The 14,138-nt window shown below is 36.0% G+C and overlaps 1 protein-coding gene across 2 annotated transcripts in view; it reads left to right on the top strand.

Moving 5' to 3' along the window:
- The window catches only part of LOC121385862 (ankyrin-2-like), a 29,232-nt gene extending 15,997 nt beyond the window's left edge, over window positions 1–13,235 (top strand). Inside the window, exons 8-14 of one of the 2 annotated variants that reach the window (XM_041516661.1) lie at window positions 3,439–3,552; window positions 5,723–5,764; window positions 7,367–7,429; window positions 8,283–8,405; window positions 10,069–10,206; window positions 11,550–11,687; window positions 12,173–13,235. In XM_041516661.1, the coding sequence (XP_041372595.1) occupies window positions 3,439–3,552; window positions 5,723–5,764; window positions 7,367–7,429; window positions 8,283–8,405; window positions 10,069–10,206; window positions 11,550–11,687; window positions 12,173–12,394 (840 nt within the window). In that variant the 3' untranslated portion in view covers window positions 12,395–13,235. Of the gene's footprint in view, window positions 1–3,438; window positions 3,553–5,722; window positions 5,765–7,366; window positions 7,430–8,282; window positions 8,406–10,068; window positions 10,207–11,549; window positions 11,730–12,172 lie in introns of both variants that reach the window. The other variant, XM_041516654.1, reaches the window with a different exon arrangement.
- Window positions 13,236–14,138: the final 903 nt, after the last annotated feature.

Raw genomic sequence — 14,138 nt, 5'->3', positions numbered from 1 at the left:
AGCCCAGTGGTAAAGCATTCGCTTGATGCATGGTCGGTCTTGGTTCCATCCCAGTTGGTGGACCCATTGGGCTATTTCTCGTTCCAGCCAGTGCTCCACAACTGGTGTAACAAAGGCTGTGGTATGTACTATCCTGTCTGTGGGATGGTGCATATAAAAGATCCTTGCTGCTAATCGAAATCAGAAGCCTATGAAGTGGCGACAGTGGGTTTCCTCTCTCAATATCTGTGTGGTCCTTAACCATATGTTCAACATCATATAACTGTAAATACAATGTGTTAAATGCGTCGTTAAATAAAATATTTCCTTCCGTAGACACAATGGATGATAATAGTCGTTTAATTGGATGCTTGGATCAGTTCATGGAGCACAGGGGAGGTCAGATTAGCCTTCTGACTACTGTAGGTGAGATATCCCAATGTCACGCCAGTCGACATAATGTACACTGTATACAGTACATTCCCCAATTCATATTCCCCGCCGTTTTGCACACGACACTCTCTGGAAATAAAATAATACAACACAGGAAACAGTTACTGACACTATGGCTGCTTTAGTTTTTAGTTTTTCAGTGGAAAATGCCTTGGAATTTTGAGTTTAAAAAGTGGCTTTCAGCAAGTATTTTTGCTTGACAACAATGGCGGCACGTTGCGGTAATTTTTAGAGATCGGTAGCTGATTGTGACAGCTAATTTGATAATAAATTTGATCGTTTTACCAACAACGAAAATCGTCAAATATTAGGATATGAATCGTAGTTCTTTTGGGGGTTTTAAATTCTGGTAAAAAAAACACTGTTATTGGGAATAGTGGAAATAAATACAGGACAGCTGTACCCACTCAATGTGGTTTTTGTCCAAAATTAATCCAGTAGTCTAAAGGTTAAGTAATCACAAAAAGAAAAAAACTAAAGGTTTTTTTGAGTCTTAATCTAAATTGAGACCAAAAAATTGAAAGCAGGGTTTTCTATGTGTGGACAGACAAAATCTTTAAGGAAATATATTAAATAACATTTGTAATACCTATGATATTGTATTATGTGTATATTTAAAAAGTATTAGTCTGCAGTGCTTACCAAATGCAAGTGGAAAAATGAGTTAAACAACAAAATCCAACAGGTGACCTTTTTCTGAGTCGTTCCAGCCAGTGCACCATGACTGGTATATCAAAGGCTGTGGTATGTGCTATTCTGTCTGTGGGATGGTGCATATAAATGATCCCTTGCTACTAATGGAAAAATGTAGCGGGTTTCCTCTGACTGTGTCAAAATGACCATATGTTTGACATCCAAAAGCTGATGATTAATAAATCAATGCGCTAGTGGTGGTGTTAAACAAAAACAAACTTCAATTCCATTTTTCTGAGTAACAATACAAATAAAGCTTTTATTTTCTGTTGAATCCCTATTTTTGGTTTCACTAGTCGATCTTTGAAGTCCATAGATTTCCAGATGTTAGCTCTGTTTGTGTCCTTGTTCTTTAATCACCGTCGGTGGACCCATTGGGCTATTTCTTGATCCAGCCAGTGCTCCACAACTGGTATAACAAAGGCCATGGCATGTACTATCCTGTTTGTGAGCTGGTGCATATAAAAGATCCCTTGCTACTAATCAAAAAAGAGTTGCCCATGAAGTGGCGACAATGGGTTTCCTCTCTCTATATCTGTGTGGTCCTTAACCATATGTCCGACGCCATATAACCGTAAATAAAATGTGTTGAGTGCGTCGTTAAATAAAACATTTCCTTCCTTGTTCTTTGATCAGTGTTCAGCAGTGTTAGACAAATGTTTGAGAAAGTCGCTAGTCATCACAGAAGCTTTGGCTAGTAATTTCACTAGCCCAGACCAAAAATTCACTAGCCAGAACCAAGGATTTGTCGAACCCTGTATTCTGTAACTCCTTACCTTTCAACATTCTGGAAATGTTCACTGTGAAATGAAGGAAGGAAGGAAGGAAGGAAATGTTTCATTTAACAATGTACTCAACACATTTTATTTACGGTTATATGGCGTCGGACATGTGGTTAAGGACCACACACAGATAATGAGAGGAAACCCGCTGTCACCAATTCATGGGCTACTCATTTCGATTAGCAGCAAGGGATCTTTTATATGCACTGTCTCGGAGACAGAATAGTACATACCACAGCCTTTGTTACACTAGTTGTGGAGCACTGACTGGAATCGATCCGATCTATCGCGATCAGGCGAGTGCTGTACCACTGAGCTACGTCCCACCCCCTGTGAAATGAAGTTTTTATTATAGCTATATTATATTATAGACTGATGGACTAGTAGGAAATCTTAACAGGCTAGTATTTGTTGGTATCTGCCCATTGGACTAGTGAGATATTTTCTATTTCAACACCCCTGTTTTGTTGATATATATATACAGTGAAACCTGTCTAAACCGGACCTTGAACATACCGGAATCCTGTCAAAACCGGCTAAGTTCCATGGTCCTGATTTTTTTTGCTATTTAAACCATGTATAAAAACCTGATAAAACCGGAACCTCTCAATTCCGAAAACCGGATTGATTTTTCGCTCAGAAATGTTAAATCCTTAATAAATTAACCTGAACAAACCGGCGTAGTGTAAATGAATGAAGAGTCAACTTCGCATGAAAACACAACTTCCAGCTAACAAAGCCGACCGGAATTTCCACTGACCAACATCCGGTGTTACGTCACGGGTCACCGCTTTCTGCGGTCTCAGCCCAGAATAGCAGACAGAGTAATTAATGCTTGATTGTTTCCAATTGTACTGTCTGAAACTGTCGACTTCTTCTCACCTTCAAACACATGCCCGCTACTCAAAAGCAAATCGGAAGCAAAACAACAAACCGTGGACTCGTTTTTTAAACGTTGATCGGGTCCATGTTTTTGGTGAAAATCATGCAAGGTTTCGATAAAAACTAAATTATACTGAAACTTGTTTTGTTTTGTTTTTTCGTTTTGTTTTAAAGTTAGTTCACAAATATATATATAACAAAATAGGGATACGGCGAGATGATTAGCCCTTGTTGCCTTTACCACATTCAGATTCATTCGGCAATTCTCGGACATGTTCGTTTTTAGCTACGAACATATCAGAGAATTTACAAAAGAAAGTTCTAGATCCATGGCAAAAGAAACTTGTGGAAACAAACAATGCATTAATAATTAGTAAATATTGCAGCACAATGTTATCATTAACTAAATAAATGATTATATAAGTGTACGTTACAAAACAGGTTTATTGGATCAATCAAATCATTCTCGGGTAATTCGTTGCAAATTGCACGTCAAGGGCAATAACACTGTTTTATAAAAACGCGACCCTCTAAACACCGGATCCTGTCTAAACCGGATAAATATTAGGTCACCGATGTCATCCGGTTTAGACAGGTTTCACTGTATATATATATATGAAAAAAACTTCTTCTTTTTTTAATACTTCAGCCCGATAACCATGACACTACCGACAGTGAGGAATATGCAGAGGGGCAGACGGAAAGCGATATCGAATTTGAGTACAAAGACTCTGGTTACCAAGTGATTGAAGATAGTACCAAGGTTTGTTTTAGTACTGCAGTCTTCTGTTTTTGAAAAAAAAACAACCCAGGAGCATAAAAAATAGTACTCCTGAAAATAATTAGGGTTAGAGGAAAAGTGTGGTTTGTTTAAACAAAGGGCATTGTATTTTGCATGTCTCGGATTTGACATCCAATAGCCAGTGATAATAAATCAATATGCTCTTGTGTTGTCTTTAAACAAAAACAGACTTTTTTAAATCAACCATCTGTCAAAATAACTATACATATGATAGATAACAAAAACCTGCAGTTTAAAATATGCTGAAGTATCTTTAAACAAGCTGTAGAAAGTTCAAACAGTTTATTGCAAAACATGTGTTCTGACCAAATCATAAAATGAAACAATTAATACTTGTTACAAAAGTTCATAGATTTTATTTACTGAACCAAAGAGGATGCTAGTCATTATTATATTTCTGACTGTCATGCCGTGAAAATAGGGATGTATATTATTACCGTATTTGACCGGAAATAAGCCCATGTCTTTGAATAAGCCCCCCTCCGTTTTGATAGCATTTAAGAAATTAGGCCCTCATTCGTAAATAAGCCCACCCCCAACTTCATCACCTTATAAATAACACGAAATTGCAAGTTTGCTCAAAGTTCATTTAAAAGGTCATACCTCCTGCAGATAATTAAACACAAATGTAACACAATATTTTACCACCAGTGAGATTTAGCAGTCTAACAATAACAGTGTGTAACATTGTTTTCAATTTCATGCCTGCAGTATTTCTTTGAAGTATCCAAGCCCAAGTATGAACTAAAAACCAATGTCTATTTTTACCACCACACTGGGTCCGCAGTTAATGCTAATTAAGCAAATACCATATTCTGATTGGCTAAGAACAATGACCTTAGATTGACAATTTTTTGTAGTGTAAGCTGGCTGACTGTGTCAGAAACGTGTGTATACGCTATTGAGTTTATTGTTAATTGCTGTTGTTTTAAGTCTTCTCAGCATTAAATTTTGGATGTAAATAAACAGCACTGGTAAGTAATTGTAACATAGAAGGTGTGTTTCTGATAATTAAATACTAGTAAAAAAAACCCACAATTTAATTAATAAACAATTATTATTTATTAATAACAAATGGAACATTAATTAATAGATATGCTACTGAACGTTTTTTTTCTTCCTAGTACATTTAATTATTATTATTTATTTTAATTATTATCTTCTTTTTTTTCTCAACAAAACTGGCCCCTTGTCTGGGAATAAGCCCACCCCATGCTAAGCTCACAATGAGTTGTCTTGGCCCCCTGGGCTTATTTCCGGTCAAATACGGTAGTCAAGTTTGACTTCACACATGTATACAGGGGGTGGCACGTAGCCCAATGGTAAAGCGCTCCCTTGATGCGCGGTCGGTTTGGGATCGATCCCAGTCAGTGTGCCCATTTGTCTATTTCTCACTCCAGCCAGAGTACCACGACTGGTACATCAAAGGCTGTGGTATGTGCTATCCTGTTTATGGGATGGTGCATATAAAAGATGCCTTACTGCTAATCGAAAAGAGTAGCCCGTGAAGTGGCAACAGTGGGTTTTTCTCCCTCATGTTCTGTGTGGTCCTTAACCATATGTCCGATGCCATATAACCGTAAATAAAATGTGTTGAGTGCGTTGTTAAATAAACCATTTACTTCACACATGTATACAGGACTTAGAAGATTAATGCAGTCAGTTGTTTAATACATGTTTACTCCATATATGTACATTTATCATGCAACCACTGTTTCTATTGGCCAATTATGATGACTGATTAAACATATACTAGCAGATTATGACTTTGACATCATACATGTGACACTGAATCGCTCATATGATTTCTGGGTCATCTCACAATGTAGCTCAAATAACCGATATAATAGCTTTTCCCATTAATTTTTTTATGGACTGCTGGATATAAATAACAACTAAACTAGTTAATGACGTAGGATATCGGCTTTATCCTGTTCTTGCCGATTGGGAAATTATGCTCAGAAAGCCTCACAGAATTTCCCATTCTTACCTTCACAGAATAAAGCTGATAGTCTACATCATTAACTAATTATTTTTTATTTCACTGTTTCAGACACTTTTTAAAGTGTGTATCCTCAAAATGTCCCTTTATAATGTATATGCTCAAAATGCCCTATATTATATTTTGCAGTCAGAAACTAAAACTCAAGATACCACGAGTGATTTGAAACAGGTATTTTTGTTTTTTCCAACACAAATTCAGATCTTAGATGGATGAAAGATATATATTTTTGCACTACTGTTCTGCCATGCCTGACAGCTTATGTAAATGTCGTCTTCTGTTTTAATGCCTTGAAGTAAATTAATCCAGAGTCATAAGATGAAGTCTTTTCCTCAGCCAGTGGGTAACCTGGAGATCATTGTATTTCTACACAATTTAAATCCAAGCATACAATTTTTATTGAAACTTACTACACTAATTCCTCTTAAAGGTGCAGATTCTAGTTTTAACTCGTAAAAATGGACACTAAGTTTAGTTAAATTTACAAACCTGCATCACATTTGGATAAAGTTACAACAGAGTGAAAGAAAGAAGACTCTGTGATGTTAAAACAGGGAAATACCCTTTAAAATAGATAGAACTCGAATCTATAAACCGCTACTTCTCATATACACGTGCATTTTTAAAAATATGAAAATGCATTTTATGGTATTATAAACACCAGGTTGATCAGAAACACATCGGATGAACGGAAATGAATAATTAATCTAAAGAATAAAATATAACTGATGTTTCAGTGATCATAAACTGCTCTAATAGTAAAAAATATGCTGTACTGTTTAAAAACTAGGGTCTGTCCCTTTAATTTAGTAATTTACACTGTTCCATTATTAACCATGGCATGGAATTTCTCTCTCAATGTTTTTCATCTATGTCTCCATATACCTGTTTCACACCCAATAGCTGTTACCATATACCTTTGTTTTACACCCAATAGCTGTTATGATAATTCTCTCTCGATGCGTGGTTGGTGTGGGATCGATCCCTGTCATTGGGCCCATTGGGCTATTTCTCGTTCCAGACAGTGCACCACGACTGGTATATCAAAGACCATGGTATATACTACCCTGTCTGTGGGATGGTGCATATAAAAGATCCCTTGCTGCTAATCAAAAAGAGTAGCCCATGAAGTGGCGACAGCGGGTTTCCTCTCTCAGTATTGGTGTGGTCCTTAAGCATATGTCTGATGACATATAACTGTAAATAAAATGTGTTGAGTGTGTCGTTAAATAAATAAAACATTTCTGTTATGATAATCAGTTTTGTGCCTTAGAATAATAAAGGGGAATAAATCTTGATTTAATTAACCATTTTAAGTGAATTAAAAAGTTATCATTAATGGTGAAACAGGACATTGTAGCACCATCATGTTAGCTTCATGCACCATAAATATAATATATCTAACCATAATATTGACATATTAAATGCAACAGCTGATAAAAAAAAATGTGTTTACTGTCATCATTTTAAACTTGGACTTGTATATATGATTACAAATATATTCCAGTTGTTTAAAACATAATTTAATTTACAATATTGTACATGTTTATTAAAACCAGATGAAAAGTGAAATTAGTAAGATGTTGATATTTATTCCTTATGAAGCCAAACTGATGTCATGATGTCCTGTAACAACCTTAGTCCTGTAACACCTTAGTATTAAAATTGCTTTCCTTTATTGTACGGTTGTCTGATATGGGGAAAAAACCACTCAGAAACAAAAGTGGTTCACGGTGATTCTGTATTCTAGTTCAGTTTCTGGTTTTATTTCAGACTGTGACTCCCAAAATAGTCGAGGGTACGCCACCAATAAAATCTATCACTCTTCGTGGAAAGGTACGAATACAAGAATGAAAATTCACGTCACATGTTGATCCAGCGAACACCAAAAGTTACAATAACATCTACACACACAAAAAAATGGTTCTGGGAATCCAAGCTTACCTAGAAAAAAGAGTTGATCCTAAATTGTATTATTTTTTTGATGTCATTTTTAATTTTTAATGTTTTTAAAACGTAATGGTTAGCCATATTACTGAATAGCTGTTCACATTAATTTAAATTTGCATAACCAGTAGGCAAACAGGATAATGGTTCACGTAAAAACAATTTACTATGTGTTCAACGTCATTTTCATCTCTGCTGCAAATCTTGTATATTAAAGTGACACACACACACACACACACACATACATTTAATGAATTGTTTTTTAATTTGCCAAAATAACTGTCATAATTGGTTATTAGAAAATAACTGGTATTCTGCAATTTTTGAAGTTTAATTGGTGACATTTTCTGCTTTACAAGAGCTAGTGACATTTTGTGCTTTACAAGAGCTAGTGACATTTTCTGCTTTACAAGAGCTAGTGACATTTTCTGCTTTACAAGAGCTAGTGACATTTTCTGCTTTACAAGAGCTAGTGACATTTTCTGCTTTACAAGAGCTAGTGACATTTTCTGCTTTACAAGAGCTAGTGACATTTTCTGCTTTACAAGAGCTAGTGACATTTTCTGCTTTACAAGAGCTAGTGACATTTTCTGCTGTACAAGAGCTAGTGACATTTTCTGCTTTACAAGAGCTAGTGACATTTTGTGCTCACCCAGAGCTAGCACTGCCATTAATTCATTATTTTGCAATGTCAAGTTTGCAGTTAAGTTTGCCCCACAGTTTTAATTGTTTTCTCTTTCAGGCTGTAAGTAAAGGAGGTTTTCTTGAAGGCACACCACCTGCAAAAACCAGCAGTCCACGGGTAAAACCAGCATCCATTCCGAATGAGTCCAAATCCAAAGAAGATTCCCTGACCACTGAAAAAGTAACAAATTATGACCCAATATTTTCAGATTTTTGTTGTTGGTAAAATGGTCACATGAAATTAGCTGTCACAATCGCCTATCAATTCCTCGAAATTGTCATACAGTTTAGTGTGAAGGCTATTTTTGTGTTGGCCTTTACAGTTTTGGTGCACGACTGGTACATCAAAGGTTGTGGTATGTGCTGTCCTGTTTATGGGATGGTGCATATAAAAGATTCCTTGCTGCTAATCGAAAAAGAGTAGCCCATGAAGTGGCGACAGAAGGTTTCCTCCCTCAATATCTGTGTGGTCCTTAACCATATGTCCTACGCCATATAACCGTAAATAAAATGTGTTGAGTGCGTCATTAAATAAAACATTTCCTTTTAGTTTTAGGGCAGATTAAAAAAAAAAAACAGATCCTGATTTGAATCTTTCAATAGCAATTGACCTCAGTGTTCTCGCTGGGTGAAAATTAAAGGAGGGCGGCCGCTCGGCACCACACCTTTCAAAAAAACAACCAATAAACGAAAAGCAAAAAAAAAAGGGGGGGGGGGGGGGGAGTAGTTTGGTTACCATATTGTTGTGTGTTGGTAGACTTTGTGAAAAGACATACTCCTTATTTTGCCTACAAGAAAGTGCAAAAAGGTTTATAAATACAAAATACAAGCAAACTCGTCTTTTAATTGAACCGAAGATGATATCGGTCTGACATTCACGGGCAGTTCCGGTTTTGCTGGAGCGATCAAAGTTTTAATAATATTATTTTTAATAAAGATTTCAAGATATACGAAAACAATAAAGATATTTGTAAAGTGCTCTCCTAATGTTGGATACATTTTTGTTATTTCCATCTTCATCGAATGAATCGATCGCTGTGATAAAATATTATCGCCTGCTGATAAAAAGTAGTTTCGTTTTTGTAAAGGCGGTATATATATTATTTGGCACTCAAGATAAATTATTTTAATGTTAAACACTACCACTTCCATTGTTTTTATAAGCGTTCATATCCCCCCAAAATGAAAAGTTTACAATATTTTATAAAGAACTGCTGAATAAACAGAATGCCAGAAAGTAAAAATCATCAGTTACAACCAATTATGTCTGCAACTGAGGACAAAATATCAAACGATAGTTAGTGGAAACAAAAGACCCCGTTCTGATCACGTGACAAATTTGGTGCCAAATAAGAGGGTTTTTTTCAATCGGAGATTGCCGAATCCGTAAAAAATTAAATGTTTTCATTGCTCACATAAAATATAACTTTTATTGTGTCTATCAAACATACAAATGGATACAAATATTGGACAAAATAGAGGCTGTTAAAAATACTGTTAAATTACGTTACGGTAACTGTTGTAAATGTCTCGTCAATTGCTTTTTCATACACAACGCGGCTTGTTTCCTTTGATGTCCAGTGTGCAGACTGATCGTTGTTTTTTGTGTGGAAAAAAGTGTGCATTTGGAAATAGCGGAGATAGGTACTGGAAAATAAAGAGGGGCGCTCAAAAATAAAGGAGGGCGGGGAACCTGAAAGGAGGGCGGCAAAATGGAATAGCGGGGCCTAAACATTGTTTTCAACAAGCGATCTATTTTTTTAGTGCTTTCATAATTAATGCGGTTATAATATTTTATTGCCGGAATAGTCCCAAGTTACTTTTAATGTTTCTTTATTGTACAGAAAATCATTTTGTCACCCAGCAAGAGCATCCAATCGAAGTCTGCCTCTCCTCAAGTGAAGGTCAAAGAAGAAAGCAGCTTGAATGTGGAAGAAAACGCAACTATTCAAATGCCAACGAATATTGGTAGTACCGAAAAGGTATTGTATCATTCATGTGCTACTGATCATGAGGAAGTGTAATCATATGACATGAGTGGGATTTATGTCTTATTCGCAGGGTGAGTGGGAGACGGGAGGTTGTCCTCAATGGCAGTCTAAGATGTCATGATGTACTCCAGGTACAAACTGTACATCAAAAGCTGTGGTATGTGCTGTCCTGTATTGAATGGTGCATATGATACACCCATTGCTTCTATTCAGTAGAAGTGGCATATGTGGCTACAGTGGGTATTCTTCACTGGTGACCAAGTGTTTAAAATAACGATATGTCAGAGATTTAAAAAGTTGTGGGTTAAAGGAGGATCGGAGTCTCTGCAGAATGTAACTCGGTGGTAGACCTCTATCAAAGGCCAGGCAGAATTTAGCTCAATCGGTTGAGTGCATGCTTGAGGTGCTTGCGTTGCAGGATCGAACCACTTCGATAGATCCATTCAAATGATTAGGTTTTTCTCATTCCTACCAGTGCACCACAACTGATCAAAGGCTGTGGTATCTGCTTTTCTGTCTGTGGGGAAAATACATATAAAAGATACCTTGCTGCATTAGGTTTCCTCTGATGACTATCTATCACAATTAGCAAATGTTTGACATCCAATAGCCGATGATTAATTAATCAATGTGCTCCAGTGGTGTCGTTAAACAAAACAAACTTTATATTCGATAGTAGTAGTTTATCGGTTTTCTTTCATTAAACTGTCAACCCATTCTTTGATGGATTTTATCCTGTCCGAACCAGTGCCACACAACGTCTATTAAATTCCATGGTTTGTGCTCTCCTGTCTATGGAAAAATGTAGCAGGATTCCTCCTTACCGCTAATGAAAAAATTAAGTGTCTTTCCTCTGACGGTTTATTACAGAAAATATTGAAATCCAGTAGCAGATGATTCAATATGCTCAATGGTGTTGTTAAAAAATAGATTAAAAATTGTCCCTATTCAAACCCAGTGGCAAAACAAATATTCCTTTCCTTTCCTTAGTTAAAAAGGTGCTGAGGTGTCATTAAAAAATAAATTGTATGGGGTGGGGCATAGCCCACTGGTAAAGCGTTTGCTTAATGCACTGTCGATCTAGGATCAATCCCCGTCAGTGAGCCCATTGGTCTAGTTCTCTGATATAACAAACGCTGTGGTATCTCTTTGGGATGGAGTATATAAAAGATCCCTTGCTGCTAATGAAAATTTTTTTTAATAGGTTTCCTCTCTGAGACTATGTCAGAATTACCAAATGTTTAACATCCAATAGCTGATTAATAAATCTACTTTAGTGGTGTCTTTAAACAAAACCTTTTTTTAAAATTAATAAATCATGTGTATTTTAACAGAAAGCTGTGCTACAGCCTGGAAAAAGCATTCAGCTGAAACCCAGCTCGCCTCAGGTGAAGTCCAGAGATGGAAGGGAGAAGTCGGGCCAGGTTAAATCGGGACCATTTCACGGGAAGTGCAAAGATGGAGAAGAAAACGTGGGTCTACGAATGCAGACGGTTACCTCTAGTCCTCAAAGGGTATTAGTTACTTAGAAAATAGTAGTCCTCAAAGGGTATTAGTTGTTACTTAGAAAATAGTATGAATCCCCTCATCCCAAAGATGTAAAATTGTTATTCTAATCCTGCAAATGATTCTTATTCATTTGAAAAAAATGTGCTCTTCTATTCTTGTATTGCAATGATAGGTATAAGATGATATAGGATTATTTTGTAAACTTGACTGATTTTGTAATTGTTAAATGGTAATGCCTAAATATATGGTGCCATGACCAGAACAGGGTGCCTATGACTCAATGGGACAATTTTAGCTATATGATTAGCCGTATGTATCTTCTGGCCAGTCTTTCGGACTAGGAGAATATACCATAGATCAGAGGTCACAGTACATATTTTTAAAAACAGAAAACGATGTGATTTTTTTTTTCAGTTTGTTTTACTATTACTTGTCACAAATGTTTCAGCTTACTCAGAAGATAGAGAAGACGACAAAACAAAAGGGAAGTAAGAAAACTGAAAACCAGGAATCTCTGAAGGAAACGAAAAACAAAGGAAGTAAGGGAAATGATGGCAGTGGAGACAAGTCAGGCGGGGAAAAGATGAACGGAGAGAAGCCAAAAACGGAGACCACAAATACAAACTTAACGGGTGGTGATTTTGTGTCGAAGGAAAGTAAAATAAATTAAAACAAAAAAGGGATTAACCATATTGAATCCCAGAATGCTTGTAAAAAAACGTTATTTTTGATTAGAACAAATTCAGTGCTTTGTTTTGTGAGACAACACTATTATATATTGTTTAAAATGATGAGAATGGATGAAAGTGTAAAATGATTGTTAGGTTAGTGTTGAGGTAAACAAATTCAAAATGTTTTGTAACATCTCGGGTATGCTGTTTAAAAGGGTGGAAATAGATGAAATGAAAGTGTAAAATGCTTGTTAAGTAAACAAATTCAAAATGGTTTGTAACATCTTGGGTATGCTGTCTAAAAGGGTGGAAATGGATGAAATGAAAGTGTAAAATTCTTGTTAGAAGGTTATTTTTGAGGTAAACAAATTCAAAATGTCTTGTAAATCTCAGGTATGCTGGTTTAAAGGAAGTGATAAATAACAGTACTGTGTAATTTGAAAAATATGCTAAATATCTTTGTCTATTTGTACGCTGAATGAGAATGCTAGTTGGTGGACGGGACAAACTGATATGAGTGCATTTAATGTTGATAACTTTGTTAATAGGCGTAAATGTCTTTGTGAATGTATTTTAGGTGGAGATTTTTCAATGATCTTTGGAAAACAATTTCAATTTCAATTTCAATTTCAATTTTCAACTCTTGATTAAAACCAACTGTTTAATGACTGACGTATGATTTGTTTCTACTTTAAATTAGTGGTGACTATGGAAGATAAGTAATTGTCAATAAATATTATTAAAGACTATTTTTGTTTAGAAAACTAAGTGTAAATATTTTTGTTCAGCCTACTGTAAATGTATTTGTGGACGTGGTATTAAAGTGAATTATGAACTATCCATGATTGTGTTGATTATTTATTGGCGAGTATTTGAAGAGGACTAATATTCAGGTGGGGCGGGTGGTAGCCCAGTGGTACAGTGCTCACTTGATGTGTGGTCGGTCTGGGATCGATCCCTGTCGGTGGACCCATTGGGCTATTTCTCGTTCCAGTCAGTGCTCCACAACTGGTGTAACAAAGGCTGTGGTATGTACTCTCCTGTCTGTGGGATGGTGCATATAAAAGATCCCTTGCTGCTAATAGAAAAGAGTAGCCCATCAAGTGATGACAGTGGGTTTCCTCTCTCAATATCTCTGTCCAACGCCATATAACTGGAAATAAAATGTGTTGATTGCGTCGTTAAATAAAACATTTCCTTCTTTTCATAATTAACGCTACCAGTCCTGCTGTTTGTAATAAAAATTATGGGTTTGGTTGTCGTAAAATAAAATTCCAGGTAATGTGCTTTGAATTGGTGTCACTGTACTAATAGTATGGTTGAAACGTGAGTCCTTAAAATAGGGTAATCATTTTTATACAGAACTAGAGTAGTCCAATACACTTCCCATTCTGTCTGAAATGAATAACTTGACATCAAATTTGTTCTGATTTACTTTAAGAATAATGGGTGTTAATATTTATATTTATGGTGTATCATAATTGAAATGCTGTTTGTGGCTGTATATTGGTAGTGTCCACAATTTTGCAACAAGAAAATTGGCTAAGTTTCCTTGTTGCTTTTACTACACTGGGTTATTGGTGTTTGTGCCATTTGACAAAAATTATTTTTTAAAAACCAATTGGATAAACGAGGGCAGTTAAACGTCAAATTTTAAATTTTTAATGGCCTCTTATAATGTTTTATAAAGCTAAGACCACTTTTCCTGTTACCGTGACATTACTTTACCAATAAGGGATTTTC

This window comes from Gigantopelta aegis, chromosome 2 (assembly GCF_016097555.1).
Source record: "Gigantopelta aegis isolate Gae_Host chromosome 2, Gae_host_genome, whole genome shotgun sequence".
Taxonomy (NCBI): Eukaryota; Metazoa; Mollusca; class Gastropoda; order Neomphalida; family Peltospiridae; genus Gigantopelta; species Gigantopelta aegis.
The sequence above is the reverse complement of the archived record's forward strand: the minus strand, read 5'-3'. Positions and strand labels throughout refer to the sequence as shown.